Genomic DNA, 16302 nt, shown 5'->3' on the forward strand with positions numbered 1-16302 from the left:
GATAATGATGTGCATTTCAGAGTTTCTGTAATGTATGAGGCCCTAATGTAGTAGGGCCTTTATATATGTCTATGTCATGTAATTTGAATATTACAGCAATTTAATGAAGTGTATTATATGCAGGAAGGAAACTGAGGTAAGGGAGGATCGGAAATTTTCTTCAAACACAGGTCTGACTGATGTGAAAGAAGGTTGGGCTCTTGTTATTGTATTATCCTGCCTCTTTTAGATAATACTACTGCCACTATACTAATGCTACTATTAATAATGGCCAGCAGTTACTAAGCTCTTACTTTATGCTATGTACTTTAAATGAAGTATCTTTTATTCTTTACAAGTACTATCCTGAACTTAGAATTGGGAAAACTGAGGCTTGAGGTCATATAAATCATGTGATAAAGCCAGCACTTGAATTCAGCTCTCTTAGTACTAGAGACCAAATCTGTAAGTGCTATTTTCTACTGTCTTTAGGTCCATAAGTAAAGCTTATCTGACAGATTTCCAAGTCAGCTGTTACTACCATCCTTCCAAGTTAGTAGTTTCCCACCTAGAAAAAGGATAAAGCTTGCAGCAATGCTACTTCTCACAATCTTTAGTGCTTTCTTTGCCTTAATCTTAAGTTTCGGGAGAAGGGAAAAGCAATTCACTTCACAATGTGGTTGGGGTCTGATCTTCAAAGACATAATTAAAACTGTCCTGGATAGCTGGGCATGGTGGCTCATGCCTGTAATCTCAGCACTTTGGGAGCCTGAGGTAGGAGGACTGCTTGAGCCCAGGAATTCAAGACCAGCCTGGGCAACATAGTGAGATGCCATTTCTTAAAAAAAAAAAAAAATTAGCTGGGACTGGTGGCTAGCACCTGTAGTCCCAGTTACTTAGAAGGCTGAGGTGGGAGGATGACTTGAGCCTAGGAGTTCAAGGCTGCTGTGAACTATGATCGGGCCACTGCACTCCAGCCTGGGCAACAGGAGACCCTGTTTCAAAACAAACAAGCAAACAAAAACTGTCCTAGTGGCATTAAACTATAATGCCATCTGAGTGGATGACCTCAATGTAGTATTGGCTACAAATTTTATTTGCACATATAACATATTCATTCTTTCAACAGAAGTTTCCTGTTCTGTTAAAATATAAAGTACTAGAGTGGCCTTTGTTCTTGAAGAGCTTCACTCTGAATCTTGTAACTGGTCTGGATGTGGTCTTTCAATAAGACAATAGCAGCAGCATAATAAGCCTCCAGGTCAGCATAGTAGCATAGTATTTTGTGTTACCTATTTTAGTAAGTTTACGTTTGGTTAACTCCTGTTGAGGAACAATATTATGATCAAAGAGATGATATGTTTTATTTATTAGATGAATCCTTGATGTCTTCATACTAATGTAAAGCTCTGTCACAGCCTGCTTTGATCTGCTGGTTCCTGGGTGTGGTATCCAGCTGTTTGTCAGCGTCCCTCTCCATACCCATGGAAATCCCAACTGTATTGGGTTTTGGGTTGCCTACCAGGTTCACTGTTTAAAAATGTGAGTTGGAATGTTCCTTTTTATGTTTTTATTGAAAAGAACACAAGTTCTATGATGAGTTAAAATTACTATAAATGTTTATAGCTCATATTCATTGCATGAGATTAGTTGAAAAATCTTGTTTTCATGTTGCCTTCTGATGGAGTTTGGGTCAGGTGAAGGTGGTTACAAAAATGACACTAAAATTTTCACATTACACTATTGCTTGATAGTCATTCATTAATTCTTCACTTAGTCTACTTATTAAGTATCAACAAATCTTTATTTTGGAGATGAATAAGATGTGTCCTTTACAGTGGGAAAGTTTATTATTTAATAGAGCTGTTAACAGACTTCAATTTGCCTTCTTGATAAATGTGATGAACATGGTTTACAATTTACATAGATATTCAGGCTATCAGATCTTGGAATTGCTGAACAAAATTCTTCTGTATGTATTCTTATATGATTTTATCCTAGGTATTTGGGGGAAATAAATACTGTCTGATGTGGGAGTAGATAGCTTTTTCAAATTTTGCATCTGCGAATGCATATTATCAGCCGAGCTTACATGACTATGCAATTATAAAGAAGTATAAAGCACAGGCTACTAAGTGGTCCAAAAGAAAGTAAGTACTCCGCTCATAAATCTTTGAAATCATGGGAATGTTTCCAGACAGAACAAGATGGAATTTATCTTCCTAATTGTGACACAGTACCTTGAAAAACGCAACTGGGTGCGTGGAGATAAGGATTTGTGTTTAATTTGCCATTTTAAAAGTTCCCCTGTCAAATTCAAGGTATTAAGTTGCTTTACGGAAGGCTGAGACCAAGCTCTAGATGCAAGACCGGGGAACTGACTGCCGGAACGTTTGTGTTGCAGCGCCTCGCCCCTGGCCGGTGCTCTTTCGTGAAGGGACCATCTCTGCCAAGCGCCTGTTGGTAGGAACCTGCTTGGTCGCGTCTGAGGGGGCTTGTAAGGTGGCTGTGGCTGAAGCAGGCGCCCGGGGGAGTCTGTAGGAGGGAAACCGCCATGGACGATCAGGGTTGCCCTCGGTGTAAGACCACCAAATATCGGAACCCTTCCTTGAAGCTGATGGTGAATGTGTGCGGACACACTCTGTGAGTTGGGCGGCAGTGGATTCCCTGGGGGAGAGACGCGCTGGGTGGGAGGAGAGGGCCGGGAGATGCTAGGCCTCGTCTTAGTGGGAGCAAAGGGCGTTGTTAGTTTCAACATTGGGGAGGAAATGGGAAAAGACGGCGTTGTGGCTCTAAATGGACTGTAGCCGCTAGCCCCGAGCGGCTCTGGCATGCTTTGAACTGCGGGTTCTTAGTGTGGCTCCCAGCAGTTTGTCAGGTTCCCTCCTCCATAGTCAATGAGTAGTATCCCGACTGTATTTCCAGGCTTTGGGTTGTTTACTGGGCTCTAGACATCGCTGATTAAAAGCGTGGGGGATTGGAGTGTTTATTTCATATGAAATGTTTTTATTGAAAAAGTGCGAAAGTGCTATGAAAACTTAAAATTTGCTTGAGTACATACTGCTGCTATTTATTGTATGAGTTAATTAAAAAACCCTATGTGTATGCTCACTTGTCCTGATGGAGTTCGGTTAGACTGCCATCATTAAAATGAAGGAAACCCGGACTCTAGGTAGTTAATTTTGAAGATATAATAATGGCTGGCATTTGAGTGCACATTTTGTGCCAGGCAGTGTTCTAAGCGCCTTACCATGAATTATCTCAGTTCATTCCTACAACAGTCCCATGAAGTAGGTACTGGTATTTCCATTTCACAGGGAAGGAAATCGAGACTGCTCAAGGTCCCTTATTAAGTGGGCCTTGAGAGAATTGGAACCCAGGAAGTCTGACTTTAGAACGCCCATTTTCAAGGGAAGGGGGTAGAAGGAGGGAGGTTGAGTTTGTGTATTTTGAAACAGGAATTGGTCAAAGTGTTTCTTGCCAGATTTCTTGTCAGATGTGGTTTAGTGAAGGTGGTTCTAGAAAGCACTTTGGGATAAAAAGGTGCTATGTAATGGTGAGCACATATTCCTGTAGTTTCTTTGAGGTTTATTGGAGGCAGAAAATAATGGATAATCTATAGTGTGTAGACAAGGTCTCCTCGCAACCCCCAAATGCTGACAAAAATGTCGAGCAATGACAGGGTCTTCAGGTAAGCATAAATTGCATGATTATCTGTAGCTATAATTATTATATGGGATTTATTAGCTTACTTAACTTTTCTAATCTTTATTTTCCTTTGCTTTACTCTGGAAAGGAAGTATAGTAGAGCTGTGATTGAATGGTTTAAGATTAGAAGGTAAAAGTAATCAAGAAGAATGCATGGAAAAGGGAATTCTATATGGAAAACACTGTAGATAGACTGTTTTTAGAGAGATTTCGTTCAATTTCTCTCCATTTTTCTTTATCGGGTTTTTTATAGTGGAAACAGGAAAGTGGAACAGGAAAGAGAGTTTGTTTTTTTGGGAAGGATGCTAACTAAATGTAATTTACCAGAAGGATGCTAAATGTAATTTTCTGGCCTAGCAGCAATTAGCATTCAGGGAAGATTATACAATTTCAGTTAACATAAATGGCATTTTCATTAGGCAATTATAAAATATTTATTTTAACTGAAATTGCTTTTGTTGTGTCCTCAGCCTTTTTTGTTAAGGTCTAAGAGTTAAGACTTTTGTCTAATTCATTCTGGTGTTGCATTTAGTCTGATTAATTTGCTAACCTGTTAGATAACAGGCTACATTTTACAGTCCTTTTTTGACTTGAAATGTGAACAAAATGAGTAAAAGGCTGTAGCATACTGGCTGAGAGAACAAGCTTTGGAATGAGCCTGTCTGATTTCACATTCTTTTACAGGCTCTGTGGCCTTAGGCAAATGACTAACTCTTTGTTAGCAGTTCTTCTTGTTTGTACAATAGAGAAAATAGTGCTGCTTGTATCATGGTCCTTAAGTATTAAATAATATATGTAAAATATTTAGAGATATTTAGTAGAGTTTCTGTCACATAATATTTGTTTACTATATATTGGCTATTTTATTATTAATATTCTTTGCATGTGGCATGGGTGATAAGTAGAAATAAAATTAAAACAGGACTTACTTGGCCTGCTATGAAATACTTGCACAATAATGATTAGCTTTAAATGATTTCGGTACACTATAAAACATGAAAATACAGCTTTGATTATAACGACTCTGTTGTAATTTGCTTTAGCATGTTGTCTATCTAATTAGTACTTTTAAAGAAGTACTTTAATCTAGGCTAACACACTACTGTTTCTGAATGGAGGAGAGAACTCACTGATTTTTTTGGCAATCATTAAAAAAATTAAAATTATATAAACAATAATAAAAGCAACCTAAATTATTAAGTGAAAGGTAAAAATTTTTGTGGTTCACCCCAGGAGGCGGAGCTTGCAGTGAGCTGAGATTGTGCCACTGCACTCCAACCTGGCAACCAAGCCAGACCTTGTCAAAAAAAAAAAAAAAAAAAAAAAAAAAAAAATTTTGTGGTTCACTTCTCCAGAGGTGACAACTTTTAGGTTGTTTGTGTATATTTTCAGATATTTTCTAGGCATATGTAAACATGGGTGTGTTTGGGTAGAAAACTTTTTCTTCCTTTAGCATAAACAGGAATATAGCAGAAACATGTATATGTGTGTAAATATGTATATATTTCCTTGCTTTTTTCATTATGTATATTGGATAATCTCTCTAGATCAATATGCATATGTTTTTCTCTTTTAACCATTTGATAGTAGTCCATTGTTCAAATATAATTTATTTACCCAAATTTTTTTTTTTTTTTGGAGACGGAGTCTCACTCTGTCGCCCCCGCTGGAGTGCAGTGGCTGGATCTCAGCTCACTACAAGCTCCGCTTCCCGGGTTTACGCCATTCTCCTGCCTCAGCCTCCCGAGTAGCTGGGACTACAGGTGCCCACCACCTCGCCCGGCTATATTTACCCAAATTTTTAAAATTAATATTTATTTAATTTTCCAGTTTTTCCCTGGAGTAACCATCCATAAATATGCATATATATATATACATATGTATATTTGAGCACTTAGGCCAGTATATCATAAGATATAACAGGTAAAAATCACAGGGTAATGTCCGGTAGTAGAATTGTTGGGTCAGAGTTTCTGGCTTTTAAATTTGATAAATAAGGCCCAGTCGTTCTCAAAAAAGATTATGTCAAGACAGGCATGGTTGTGCCTACCTGTAATCCTAGCTACTTGGGGGCTGAGAAGGGAGGATTGCTTGAGCCCAGGAGTTCGGGACCAACTTGGAAAACATAGGGAAACCCCATCTTAAAAAAAAAAAAAAAGATCTTGTCAATTATATTCCCAGCAACTGTATGGAGATTCCTATTGCCTATATTGGGTAATAGTATTTTTTAAAATCTTGCATTTTAAAAGATGTTTAAAAGCATCTGATCAGATGCTTTTCTGATCAGAAAAACATCTGATCAGAAAAACATCTTGGATTTTTTTTTTTTTTTTGAGACGAAGTCTTGTTCTGTCACCCAAGCTGGAGTGCAGTGGCATGATCTCGGCTCACTGCAACCTCCATCTCTCAGGTTCAAGTGATTCTCCTGCCTCAGCCTCCCAAGTAGCTGGGATTACAGGTGCATGCCACCATGCTCGGCTAATTTTTGTATTTTTAGTAGAGATGGGGGTTTCACTGTGTTGGCCAGGCTGGTCTCAAACTACTAACTTGGTGATCCAGCCACCTCCATCCTCCCAAAGTGTTGAGATTACAGGCATGAGCCACCACGCCCAGCCTGAGATGGAGTTTTGCTGTTGTTGCCCAGGCTGGAGTGCAATGGCGAGATAGCTTACCGCAACCTCCGCCTCCCAGGTTCAAGCAATTATCCTTTCTCAGCCTCCCGAGTAGCTGGGATTACAGAGATGCACCACTACGCCCGGCTAATTTTGTAGTTTTAGTAGAGATGGGGTTTCTCCATGTTGGTCAGGCTAGTCTTGAACTCCCAACCTCAGGTGATCTGCCCGCCTCGGCCTCCCAAAGTGCTGAGATTACAGGTGTGAGCCACTGTCCCCGACCTCATCTTGGCTCTTAATGAAAAATTTTTTTGATACTTCGTTGAGTTTTTATAGCATGTATTTCATGGGATTGAATATAGGCATTTTTATAATACGCTTGTTAGCTTGAGAGGAGCAGGAATTATTTTGCTGAATGATTCTGGCTCAGTCTTACCATGTTGTAGTCAAGTTGTTGGCTAGGACTGCAGTCTGGACTTGACTGGGCCTGGAGTATCTGTTTCCAAGGTCACTCATGTGGCTCTTTTCAGGAGGCTTCAGTTCTTCCCTATGGACTCTTACATAGGGCTACTTATGACATGGCTTCTCCCAGAACTAGTGATATGAGCAGAGGTGAGGAAGGTTGGGGAGATGGAGCGGGGAAGAGAGAAAGGGAGAGAGGAAGGGAACTGGAAGCTGCAGAGCCTTTTAAAACCTAATGATAGAAGTGATATACCATCACCCCTGGTGTATTGTAGTGTTATAATGTGGGAGAGTACACACAAAAGTGTGAATACCAAGAGTGTGAATATCATTGGGCTATCTTGAAGACTGGCTTCCACAGGATTTTATTAACTTATTTTTTTTTCGTGTCCTCAAGTAGCGAAGACTTTCTGGAGGCAAGTGATAAAGTGAGTAGGAGTAGTGCTTCATAAAAGGAATTATAGGGTTATGGAAAAATTAACTAGGAGTTTTACTTAAGGGAGAAAATACAGGAGCAGAGATGAGAGAAAAGAGGTGAAACATTATTGAATACCTTTCTGTCTTAGCTGCTTGCAATTGAAGAAGGATATTTCTCTACTTATCAATTTAATCTAGCAAATGCACAAATGAATTGATTGTATGCATATAGAAGAAGATTGGATTTCATGTTTTTTTTTTTTCTGTTCAAGGATGAACATTGTCTTAATTACAGAAAATGATAGTTTTTTTTCTTTATCAGGCCATTTATTTCAAGAAATGGGCCTTCCGTTCTGAAGGCATATAGAATTATATGGAGGCGGTGGTATCTAATTCTCATTAAAGTACAGGCTTTAATAATTTAATTTCTGGTTGGATGCCGTGGCTTATGCCTGTAATCCCAGCACTTTGGGAGGCCGAGGCGGGTGGATCACCTGAGGTCAGGAGTTCAAGACCATCCTGGTCAACATAGTGAAACCCCTTCTCTGCTAAAAATGCAAAAATTAGCCGGGTGTGGTGGCATTTGCCTGTAATCCCAGCTACTTGGGAGGCTAAGGCAGGAGAATCACTTGAACCTGGGAGGTGAAGGTTGCAGTGAGCTGAGATCATACCACTGTACTCCAACCTAGGCTACAGAGCAAGACTCTGTCTTAAAAAAAAAATTAATTTCTATCCCAACCATTCTTGGCAAAACTTGTCTCTGGAAATTTTACATGCTAAATCTACTTTTTTCATTTTAAACACGCACAAGACACAAAGCACAAGATAAGCAAAATCAAGTACCTACCATCCTGATATATAAAGACAATATTTTGCGACAGTTACTTAAGATCTTTCTCTTTCTTTTTTCCCTTTTTTTTTCTGTTCTCCTATTTCTCATTTACTAATGTTACTGGATAGTTTATCCTGAAGAGTCTGAATTTTGCTTATTGCATCTTTGTGATATTGTTAAATATGTTCTTCTGTTCTCAGTATTTCCTCTAAATTGTTAGTTATGTTTAAAAGTTTTATCAGATTAAGTTTGAATTTATTTGTTGATAAGAATGATAAGTGGTATTAAGTCATTTAATGTACTGATCTTATTCAGTACCTTTGTGCAAATTGAGAAACAGAGCCCCCTCTGGGTAGAAAATTAGGAAAAGGCACTTATTCTAGGTGGAAGATTTAGAAAAGGGACATTCTAGATATTAATTTATAATTTACTATTGTCATAAGAGGACATAACTCTATAAAATTTCAGTCTTTTGAAGTTTTTTGAAAGCTTACTTATGGTCCAGCATATGGCCTGTCTTTGTGAACAATCATTGTACATTTGAAAAGAATATGCATTCTGTGGTTGTTGGGTGTAGTGTAGTATAAGTTATAAATGTGGTATATACTACCATACCCATCTTGGTTGATAGCATTACACAGATCTTCTGTATCTTTATTAATTTATTTTATCTACTCATCTTATGAATTACTCCACTATGATTATAGATTTGTCAGTTTTTCTTGTAAGTTTTGTCATACTTTATGTGTTTTGGAACTCTCTTCTTAGGTACATATTTGGGATTGTTATGCCTTCCTAATACATTTCTCCTTTTATCATTATGAAATGGCCCTCTTTATCTCTTGTAATACACTTTTTCCTGAAGATTCTATTTGATAATAATTTGGCACTGTCAGTTTTCTTGTGCTTACTATTTGATAGTATGCCTTTTTCCATTCATTTACTTACAAAAATTTTTTTAAGCCATGTAGTATAACTCCTGGGCTCAAATGATCCTCCTGCCTCAGCCTCCTGAGTAGCCAGGGCTACAGGTGCATGGCACCTCACCTGGCTAATTTTTATTTATTTTATTATTTTATTTATTATTTTATTTATTTATTTTTTTGAGATGGAGTCTCGCTCTGTTGCCTAGGCTGGAGTGCAGTGGTGCGATCTCAGTTCACTGCAAGCTCCGCCTCCCAGGTTCATGCCATTCTCCTGCCTCAGCCTCCCAAGTAGCTGGGACTACAGGCACCCGCCACCATGTCAGGCTAATTTTTTGTATTTTTAGTAGAGACAGAGTTTCACCGTGTTAGCCAGGATGGTCTCGATCTTCTGACCTCGTGATCCGCCCATCTTGGCCTCCCAAAGTGCTGGGATTACAGGTGTGAGCCACCGCGCCCAGGATTTTTTTTTCCTTTTTAAAAATTTTTAGTAGAGACAGGGTCTTGCTATGTTTCCCAGGCTGATCTCAAACTCCTGAGCTCAAGTGATCTGCGTGCCTCAGCCTCCCAAAGTGCAGGGATTACAGGTGTGAGCCATCACGCCCAGCCATCTCAGGGTTGGTTTCTATTGACTGCAGGTTACATTCTTCTTCTTCTTTATTTTTGCATGTTTACTACTTTTTAATTGTCAGTGATACATTATAGAAATTCTGGATTTTGTCTTTTTGTGAAAAGTGTTGATTTTTAAAATTCTTGCAGGTAGTTCATTTACTGGCAGATCACTTTGAACTTGTGTAGGCTTGGTTTTACTCTTTGCTAGAATGATATGTGGAGAACCCATTGTTTCCTTCCTTTAGTGTAACTCAACCTCACATTTTTAATCCCTTCAAAAACTTGTTGGGGCTTGATTTTAGTCTTTTTAAGTGTGCACCTAGTGTATGCCTTATTCTAGGATGTGGTTCTTACTCTTAGTTGAGGCATTTTTGGTATCTCAGCTGGATATCTGAGCTGTTAACAAGGTGTTAATGTGGTTTCTCTGCTTTGGCTGGTGGGAGCTCTAAGTATACCCAGTATTCCTCAACTCCAGTGTATTTTCCTCTCTTAACCACTCTCTTTTAAGCCTTGATTAGTTTTGCCCTACACATGTGCAGCCTATTTCTTGGCCAGGGATTTATGGGGGAATCCTACATGTCTTCTAGCCTCTCTGCCTTGTGGATTTCAGCCACATCAGCTACCCTGCATTCTGATCTCTGCCTATTTGACTGAGCACAATCACTATTCCCTTCTTAAACTCTTGTTTGCCAGGCATGGTCATGGCAATTTTTCCCAGATAGAAAGCTGAGGCAATTTGTAGGGAGTTTCCTATCTCTCAGGGATGTCCTGTCCTGCCTGTTGTCTAATGCCTGTAAAAAGTTGTATTATGCATTTTATTTTATGGTTGCTCCTGGTGGGAAGGCTAGTCTGGCATCAGTTACTCCGTCATATTTGTTAGCGAAAGCTAGCCTCACTATTATTAAGGCATTTACTTCTGCCTGTAGTCTTGCAGATTTTTCCCAGTTTCCCAGTGTACCTCTTGCTTTTCTTTTTTGTTTGAGACAGTCTCGCTCTGTTGCCTAGGTTGGAGTGCAGTGGTGTGATCTTGGCTCACTGCAACCTTGCCTCCCAGGTTCAAGCAATTCTCATGCCTTAGCCTCCTGAGTAGCTGGGATTACAGGTGTGTGCCACCACACCTGGCTAATTTTTGTATTTTTAGTAAAGATGGGGTTTGGCCATCTTGCCCAGGCTGGTCTTGAACTTCTGAACTCAAGTGATCTGCCCACCTTGGCCTCCCACCTTGGCCTCCCACCTTGGTCTCCCAAAGTGCTGGGATTACAGGCATGAGCTGTTGCGCCCGGCCCCAGTTTATTTTCTTTACCTCGAAATTGGCAGTGCCCTGTTAACATTTTCTTTTTTGTTGTACAGTTCTGATTACTTTTTTGTTTTTACTACCTCAGCTCCTTCCCTAATACTTTTGTAAGCATTGTTTTCTTTTAATGGAGTGTTTTGAGGTTGATTAGCAGTATAATGATGCAGAACAGCGCTAGAGAATTGATGCCTCCTGTCTTCTGACTGGTAATTACAGTGAAGATATCTCAAGATTCTTCTGAAGGGGAGGTAGTTTGTGCTTTCACACATATGTAAGAGTTGGTGTTGCATGTATCTTAATTATCAAGAGACAGGTTGAGGAGTAGAAGGAATACCAAATCTCAAGTTAGAAAATCTAGGCTCTAGTTTCACCATAGACTAGCGAGTTCTAGGCCAGCCATTTAACTTTGATTTGTTCACTTGTTTATAATAGATAGCATCCAGCCCCTTGGAGCTCTTAAAATTTGGGTAATTTAATAGTTACTTAGAAAATTATTGACTGTGTGCAGTGGCTCACATCTGTAATCCCAGTGCTTTGGGAGGCCGAGGCAGGTGGATTACGAGGTCAGGAGTTCGAGACCAGCCTGACCAACATAGTGAAACCCCCATCTCTACTAAAAATAGAAAAAATTAGCCAGACGTGGTGGGGCATGCCTGTAATTCCAGCTACTCGGGAAACTGAGGCAGTAGAATCGCTTGAACCAGGGAGGCGGAGGTTGCAGTGAGCCGAGACTACACCACTGCACTCTAGCCTAGGTGATACAGAGTGAGACTCTGTCTCAAAAAAAAAAAGAAAAAAAGAAAAAACCATTGTAGTCAGTAGTCTTTTCTTTGACCTTACAACATCAATAAAACTCTTTCATAAAATAAAGTTTTAGTTATTTAGTTATTTGTGTTAGTTGTAATTGTTTTTTCCCTGTGTGAGGGATGGTGCTGATCACTCTGCAGAATATGAATATTTCATTACAGATTGCTTATTATATGACTCTAATACATATTTTTTGTTTGATCAGAAATGACTATTAGTGTACTTCAGTCTTTTTTTTTTTTTTTTGGAGACGGAGTCTAGCTCTGTTGCCCAGGCTGGAGTGCAGTGGCGCGATCTCAGCTCACTGCAAGCTCCGCCTCCCGGGTTTACGCCATTCTCCTGCCTCAGCCTCCCGAGTAGCTGGGACTACAGGCGCCCGCCATCTCGCCTGGCTAGTTTTTGTATTTTTTAGTAGAGACGGGGTTTCACCGTGTAGCTCAGGATGGTCTCGATCTCCTGACCTCGTGATCCACCCATCTCGGCCTCCCAAAGTGCTGGGATTACAGGCTTGAGCCACCGCGCCCGGCCTAGTGTACTTCAGTCTTTAAGATGCAGCATGCTAATATACTTAGTTACTTTTCTTATTGAGCGTAACTTATAGTTCTTTAAAACTATGTTTACAAGATATTTAGTGATTATATTATTTGCAATATTTCTACTCTCCTCTAATTCTCTTCTACACTGGGAATCCTTTTTAAAGATTTATTTCATATATATATACATACACACACACACACACACACACAAAATTATGTCTTTTTTTATTTTTTTTTCTGAGATGTAGTCTTGCTCTGTCGCCCAGGCTGGAGTGCAGTGGCGCGATCTTGGCTTACTGCAAGCTCCGCCTCCCGGGTTCAGGCCATTCTCCTGCCTCAGCCTCCTGAGTAGCTGGGACTACAGGCACCTGCCACCACGCCCAACTAATTTTTTGTATTTTTAGTGGAGACAGGGTTTCACCATGTTAGCCAGAATGGTCTCGATCTCCTGACCTCATGATCCGCCTGCCTCAGCCTCCCAGAGTGCTGGGATTACAGGCGTGAGCCACCGTGCCCTGCCCAAAATTATGTCTTAATGATGGGTATACATTCTGAGAAACTCATGTTAGGCAGTTTTACTGTGTGCACATCATACAGTGTGCTTATGGTATAGTACCTGGTATAGTCTATTGTATACCTAAGCTATATGGTATAGCTTATTGCTCTTAGGCTACAGGTCTGTGTAACGTGTGTTACTGTACTGAGTACTGTAGGCAGTTGTAACACAATGGTTTTTGTGTATCTAATCATATCTAAACATAGAAAAGGTACAGTAAAAAAGGATAAAATGATACGCCTATATAGGGCAGTTACCATGAAAGGAGTTTGTGGGACTGTAAGCTGTTCTGGGTGAGTCAGTGAGTAAGTGGTGAGTGAATGTTAAGGCCTAGGATATTACTATACACTACTGTAGACATTATAAGCCCTGTACACTTAGGCTACACTAAATTTATAAAAAATTTTCTTTCTTCAATAATAAACCCTAGCTTATGGTAACAATTTTAGTTTATACATTTTTCTTTTTTTGAACTTTTTGACTGTTTTGTAATACCTAGCTTAAAACACAAATTATGCAGCTATACAAAAATATTTTATTTATGTCCTTATTCTATAAGACTTAAACTTTTTTTCTATTGAAAACATTTTAAGGCCAGGAGTGGTGGCTCACGCTTGTAATCCCAGCACTTTGGGAGGCTGAGGCAGGCAGATCACTAGGTCAGGAGATCGAGACCATCCTGGCTAACACAGTGAAACACCGTCTCTACTGAAAATACCAAAAATTAGCCGAGCGTGGTGGCACACACCTGTCGTCCCAGCTACTGGGAGGCGGAGGCAGGAGAATTGCCTGAACCTGGGAGGCAGAGGTTGCAGTGAGCCGAGATTGCGCTACTGCACTCCAGCCTGGGTGACAGAGCGAGACTGTCTCGGGGGAAAAAAAAAGAAAAGAAAATATTTTAAATTTAGTTTTTCCTTTTTTTGAGACAGGGTCTCACTCTGTCAACCAGGCTGAACTGCAGGGGCATGATCACGGCTCACTGCAGTCATGACATCCCTGGCTTAAGCAATCCTTCAGCTGTAGCCTTCTGAACAGCTGGGACTCCAGGTTGGCACCACCATGCCCGGTTAATTTTTTTGATTTTTAGTAGGGATGAGGTGTCATTATGTTGCCCAGGCTGGGCTTGAACTCCTGGGCTCAAGTGATCCTCTCGCCTTGGCCTCCCAAAGTGCTGGGATTGCAGGCGTGAGCCACTACACATGGCCCTATTTTTGTTTTTACTTTTTTAGCTTTTTCATTAAAAACGAAGATACAAACATACACAGTAGGACACACATTAGCCTAGGCCTACCCAGGGTCAAGGATCATCAATATCGCTGTCTTCCATCTCACGTTTTTTCCCATTGGAAAGTCTTCGAGAGCAATAACATGCATGGAGTTGTCATCTTCTATGATAACAATGCCTTCTTCTAGAATACCTCCTGAATGATCTGCTGAGGCTGTTTCACAGTTAACTTTTTTTTTTAATTAGTAGAAGGAGTACACTATAAAATAAGGATTAAGAAGTCATAGTATAGTAAATATACAAACCAATATCATAGTCATTTATTATCATTATTAACTACTATGCACTGTACATAATTGCATATGCTATATTTTCATATGACTGGTGGTACAGTAGGTTTGTTTACCCTAGTATCACCGTAAGCAGGTGAGTAATGTGTTGTGCTAAGATGTTAGGATGGCTATGAAGTCATTAGGTGATAGGAATTTTTCAGCTGTATTATAATCTTAAGGAACAGACATCATTGTATATGTGGTCTGTCTTTGACCAAAATGTCCTTGTGTAGTGCACGACTATATATAGTTTTGAATTTTGGAGGAAATCTATCCAGATTTCTACCTGCAGGTATCAGAAAGTTTCATAGCATCTTTGGCTTCATGAACATTCTCTTTTCCATGGAAATTATGTTCTCAAACTTGTATTCCAAGGGTCAAACAGGTGAATCTATCTATTGGATGTTCAAACTTATTTGTTAAATTGCAAATTATTTTATTCTGTAAGGATCTAAAATAGTAGTTCATTAGTTTCCTTTAGGGATACAAATATAAAAATGGAATTGATTTTTTCTCATTACTTTTTTTCTGCTGTGGGCATAAAAATATTATGTCTAACAAATATATACTGATAGTATGATTGCCTGGGTTGGAATCCTAGGTTTGCTACTTATTATTAGCTGTGAGATTTAGGGAAAATTAGTGATTCTTGTTAAAACTTTTTCTCATCTGTACGGTGGGTTCACTAGTTAGTAGTGATACTTTACTGTGAAGATTAGATGAGGCACAGTTAGAGTAAATTTAAGAATTCAAGTAAATCTATGAATTCAAGTAAATTTACTCTATAATCCATACAGAGTTATTTTCAGTATTCTATGTCCAAAAAAATACAGTTTTTTAGCTTAAGTTTCAGGACTCTTTTGGCAATTTATTTTCAGTTTACTTAGCAGCTTGTTCCTGAGACAGCAAATAGAATGAGAATAATTGAGTGAAAATTAAATGAGATTTTAATGATTTTCTTCAGGTTTCAAATGTGTTAAGCCTATTTTCTTTTTTTTTTTTTTGAGGCGGAGTCTCGCTCTGTCGCCCGGACTGGAGTGCAGTGGCCCGATCTCAGCTCACTGCAAGCTCCGCCTCCCGGGTTTACGCCATTCTCCTGCCTCAGCCTCCCAAGGAGCTGGGACTACAGGCGCCCGCCACCTCGCCCGGCTAGTTTTTGTATTTTTTTTTTTTTTAGTAGAGACGGGATTTCACCGTGTTGGCCAGGATGGTCTTGATCTCCTGACCTCGTGATCCGCCCGTCTCGGCCTTCCAAAGTGCTGGGATTACAGGCTTGAGCCACCGCGCCCGGCCAAGCCTATTTTCAAAGAAAAAATAAGACAACAGTAATTTACTAGTTGTTGGTGTTTACTAATAAATGTATTTGCAGTCTTTCTCATACACTCAATAAATTTTCCAGCCAGTGATTCCAAAACTTACCTCATCCTAAGAATCATCTGGGGTGCTGCTTTAAAATGCAGATTTCTGGGCCCTACCATAGTCTTTCGGGGTGGGGATCAGTATTTTATACTCTCTATCTAGGTAAATTTTGTGGTCTAAGAGGGTTGAAAATACAGTTCTGGGGAAACAACAGTGAATGTGGCAGACATGGCTTCTGCCCCCTTTTCTTTTATAGTGTCTTAGCTCTTCTTTTGAGTCATTAAAAATAAATTAGTTTTTCTTTCTGCTTTTTTTTTTTTTGAGACGGAGTCTCGTTCTGTCGCCCAGGCAGGAGTGCAGTGGCGTGATCTCGGCTCACTGCAAGCTCTGCCTCCCAGGTTCACGCCGTTCTTCTGCCTCAGCCTCCCAAGTACCTGGGACTACAGGCGCCCACCACCAAGCCCGGCTAATCTTTTTTGTATGTTTTTAGTAGAGATGGGGTTTCACCATGTTAGCCAGGATCGTCTCGATCCCCTGACCTCGTGATCAGCCCGCCTCGGCCTCCCAAAGTGCTGGGATTACAGGCATGAGCCACCGCGCCTGGCTTTTTTTTTTTTTCACAAGGAAGAAAAGAAAAGTTTATAGTTA

The 16302-nt window shown here is 39.9% G+C and overlaps 1 protein-coding gene across 3 annotated transcripts in view; it reads left to right on the forward strand.

The window, feature by feature from the left end:
* Positions 1-2412: 2412 nt before the first annotated feature.
* MNAT1 (MNAT CDK-activating kinase assembly factor 1) overlaps positions 2413-16302 on the forward strand; it is a 246477-nt gene continuing 232587 nt past the window's right edge. For all 3 annotated transcript variants that reach the window (XM_011961940.1, XM_011961941.1, XM_011961942.1), the window contains exon 1: positions 2413-2622. In XM_011961940.1, the coding sequence (XP_011817330.1) occupies positions 2534-2622 (89 nt within the window). In that variant the 5' untranslated portion in view covers positions 2413-2533. The remainder of the gene's footprint in view (positions 2623-16302) is intronic.

The sequence above is a fragment of the Colobus angolensis genome, unplaced genomic scaffold (genome assembly GCF_000951035.1).
Source record: "Colobus angolensis palliatus isolate OR3802 unplaced genomic scaffold, Cang.pa_1.0 Scaffold57, whole genome shotgun sequence".
In the NCBI taxonomy this organism is placed as follows: Eukaryota; Metazoa; Chordata; class Mammalia; order Primates; family Cercopithecidae; genus Colobus; species Colobus angolensis.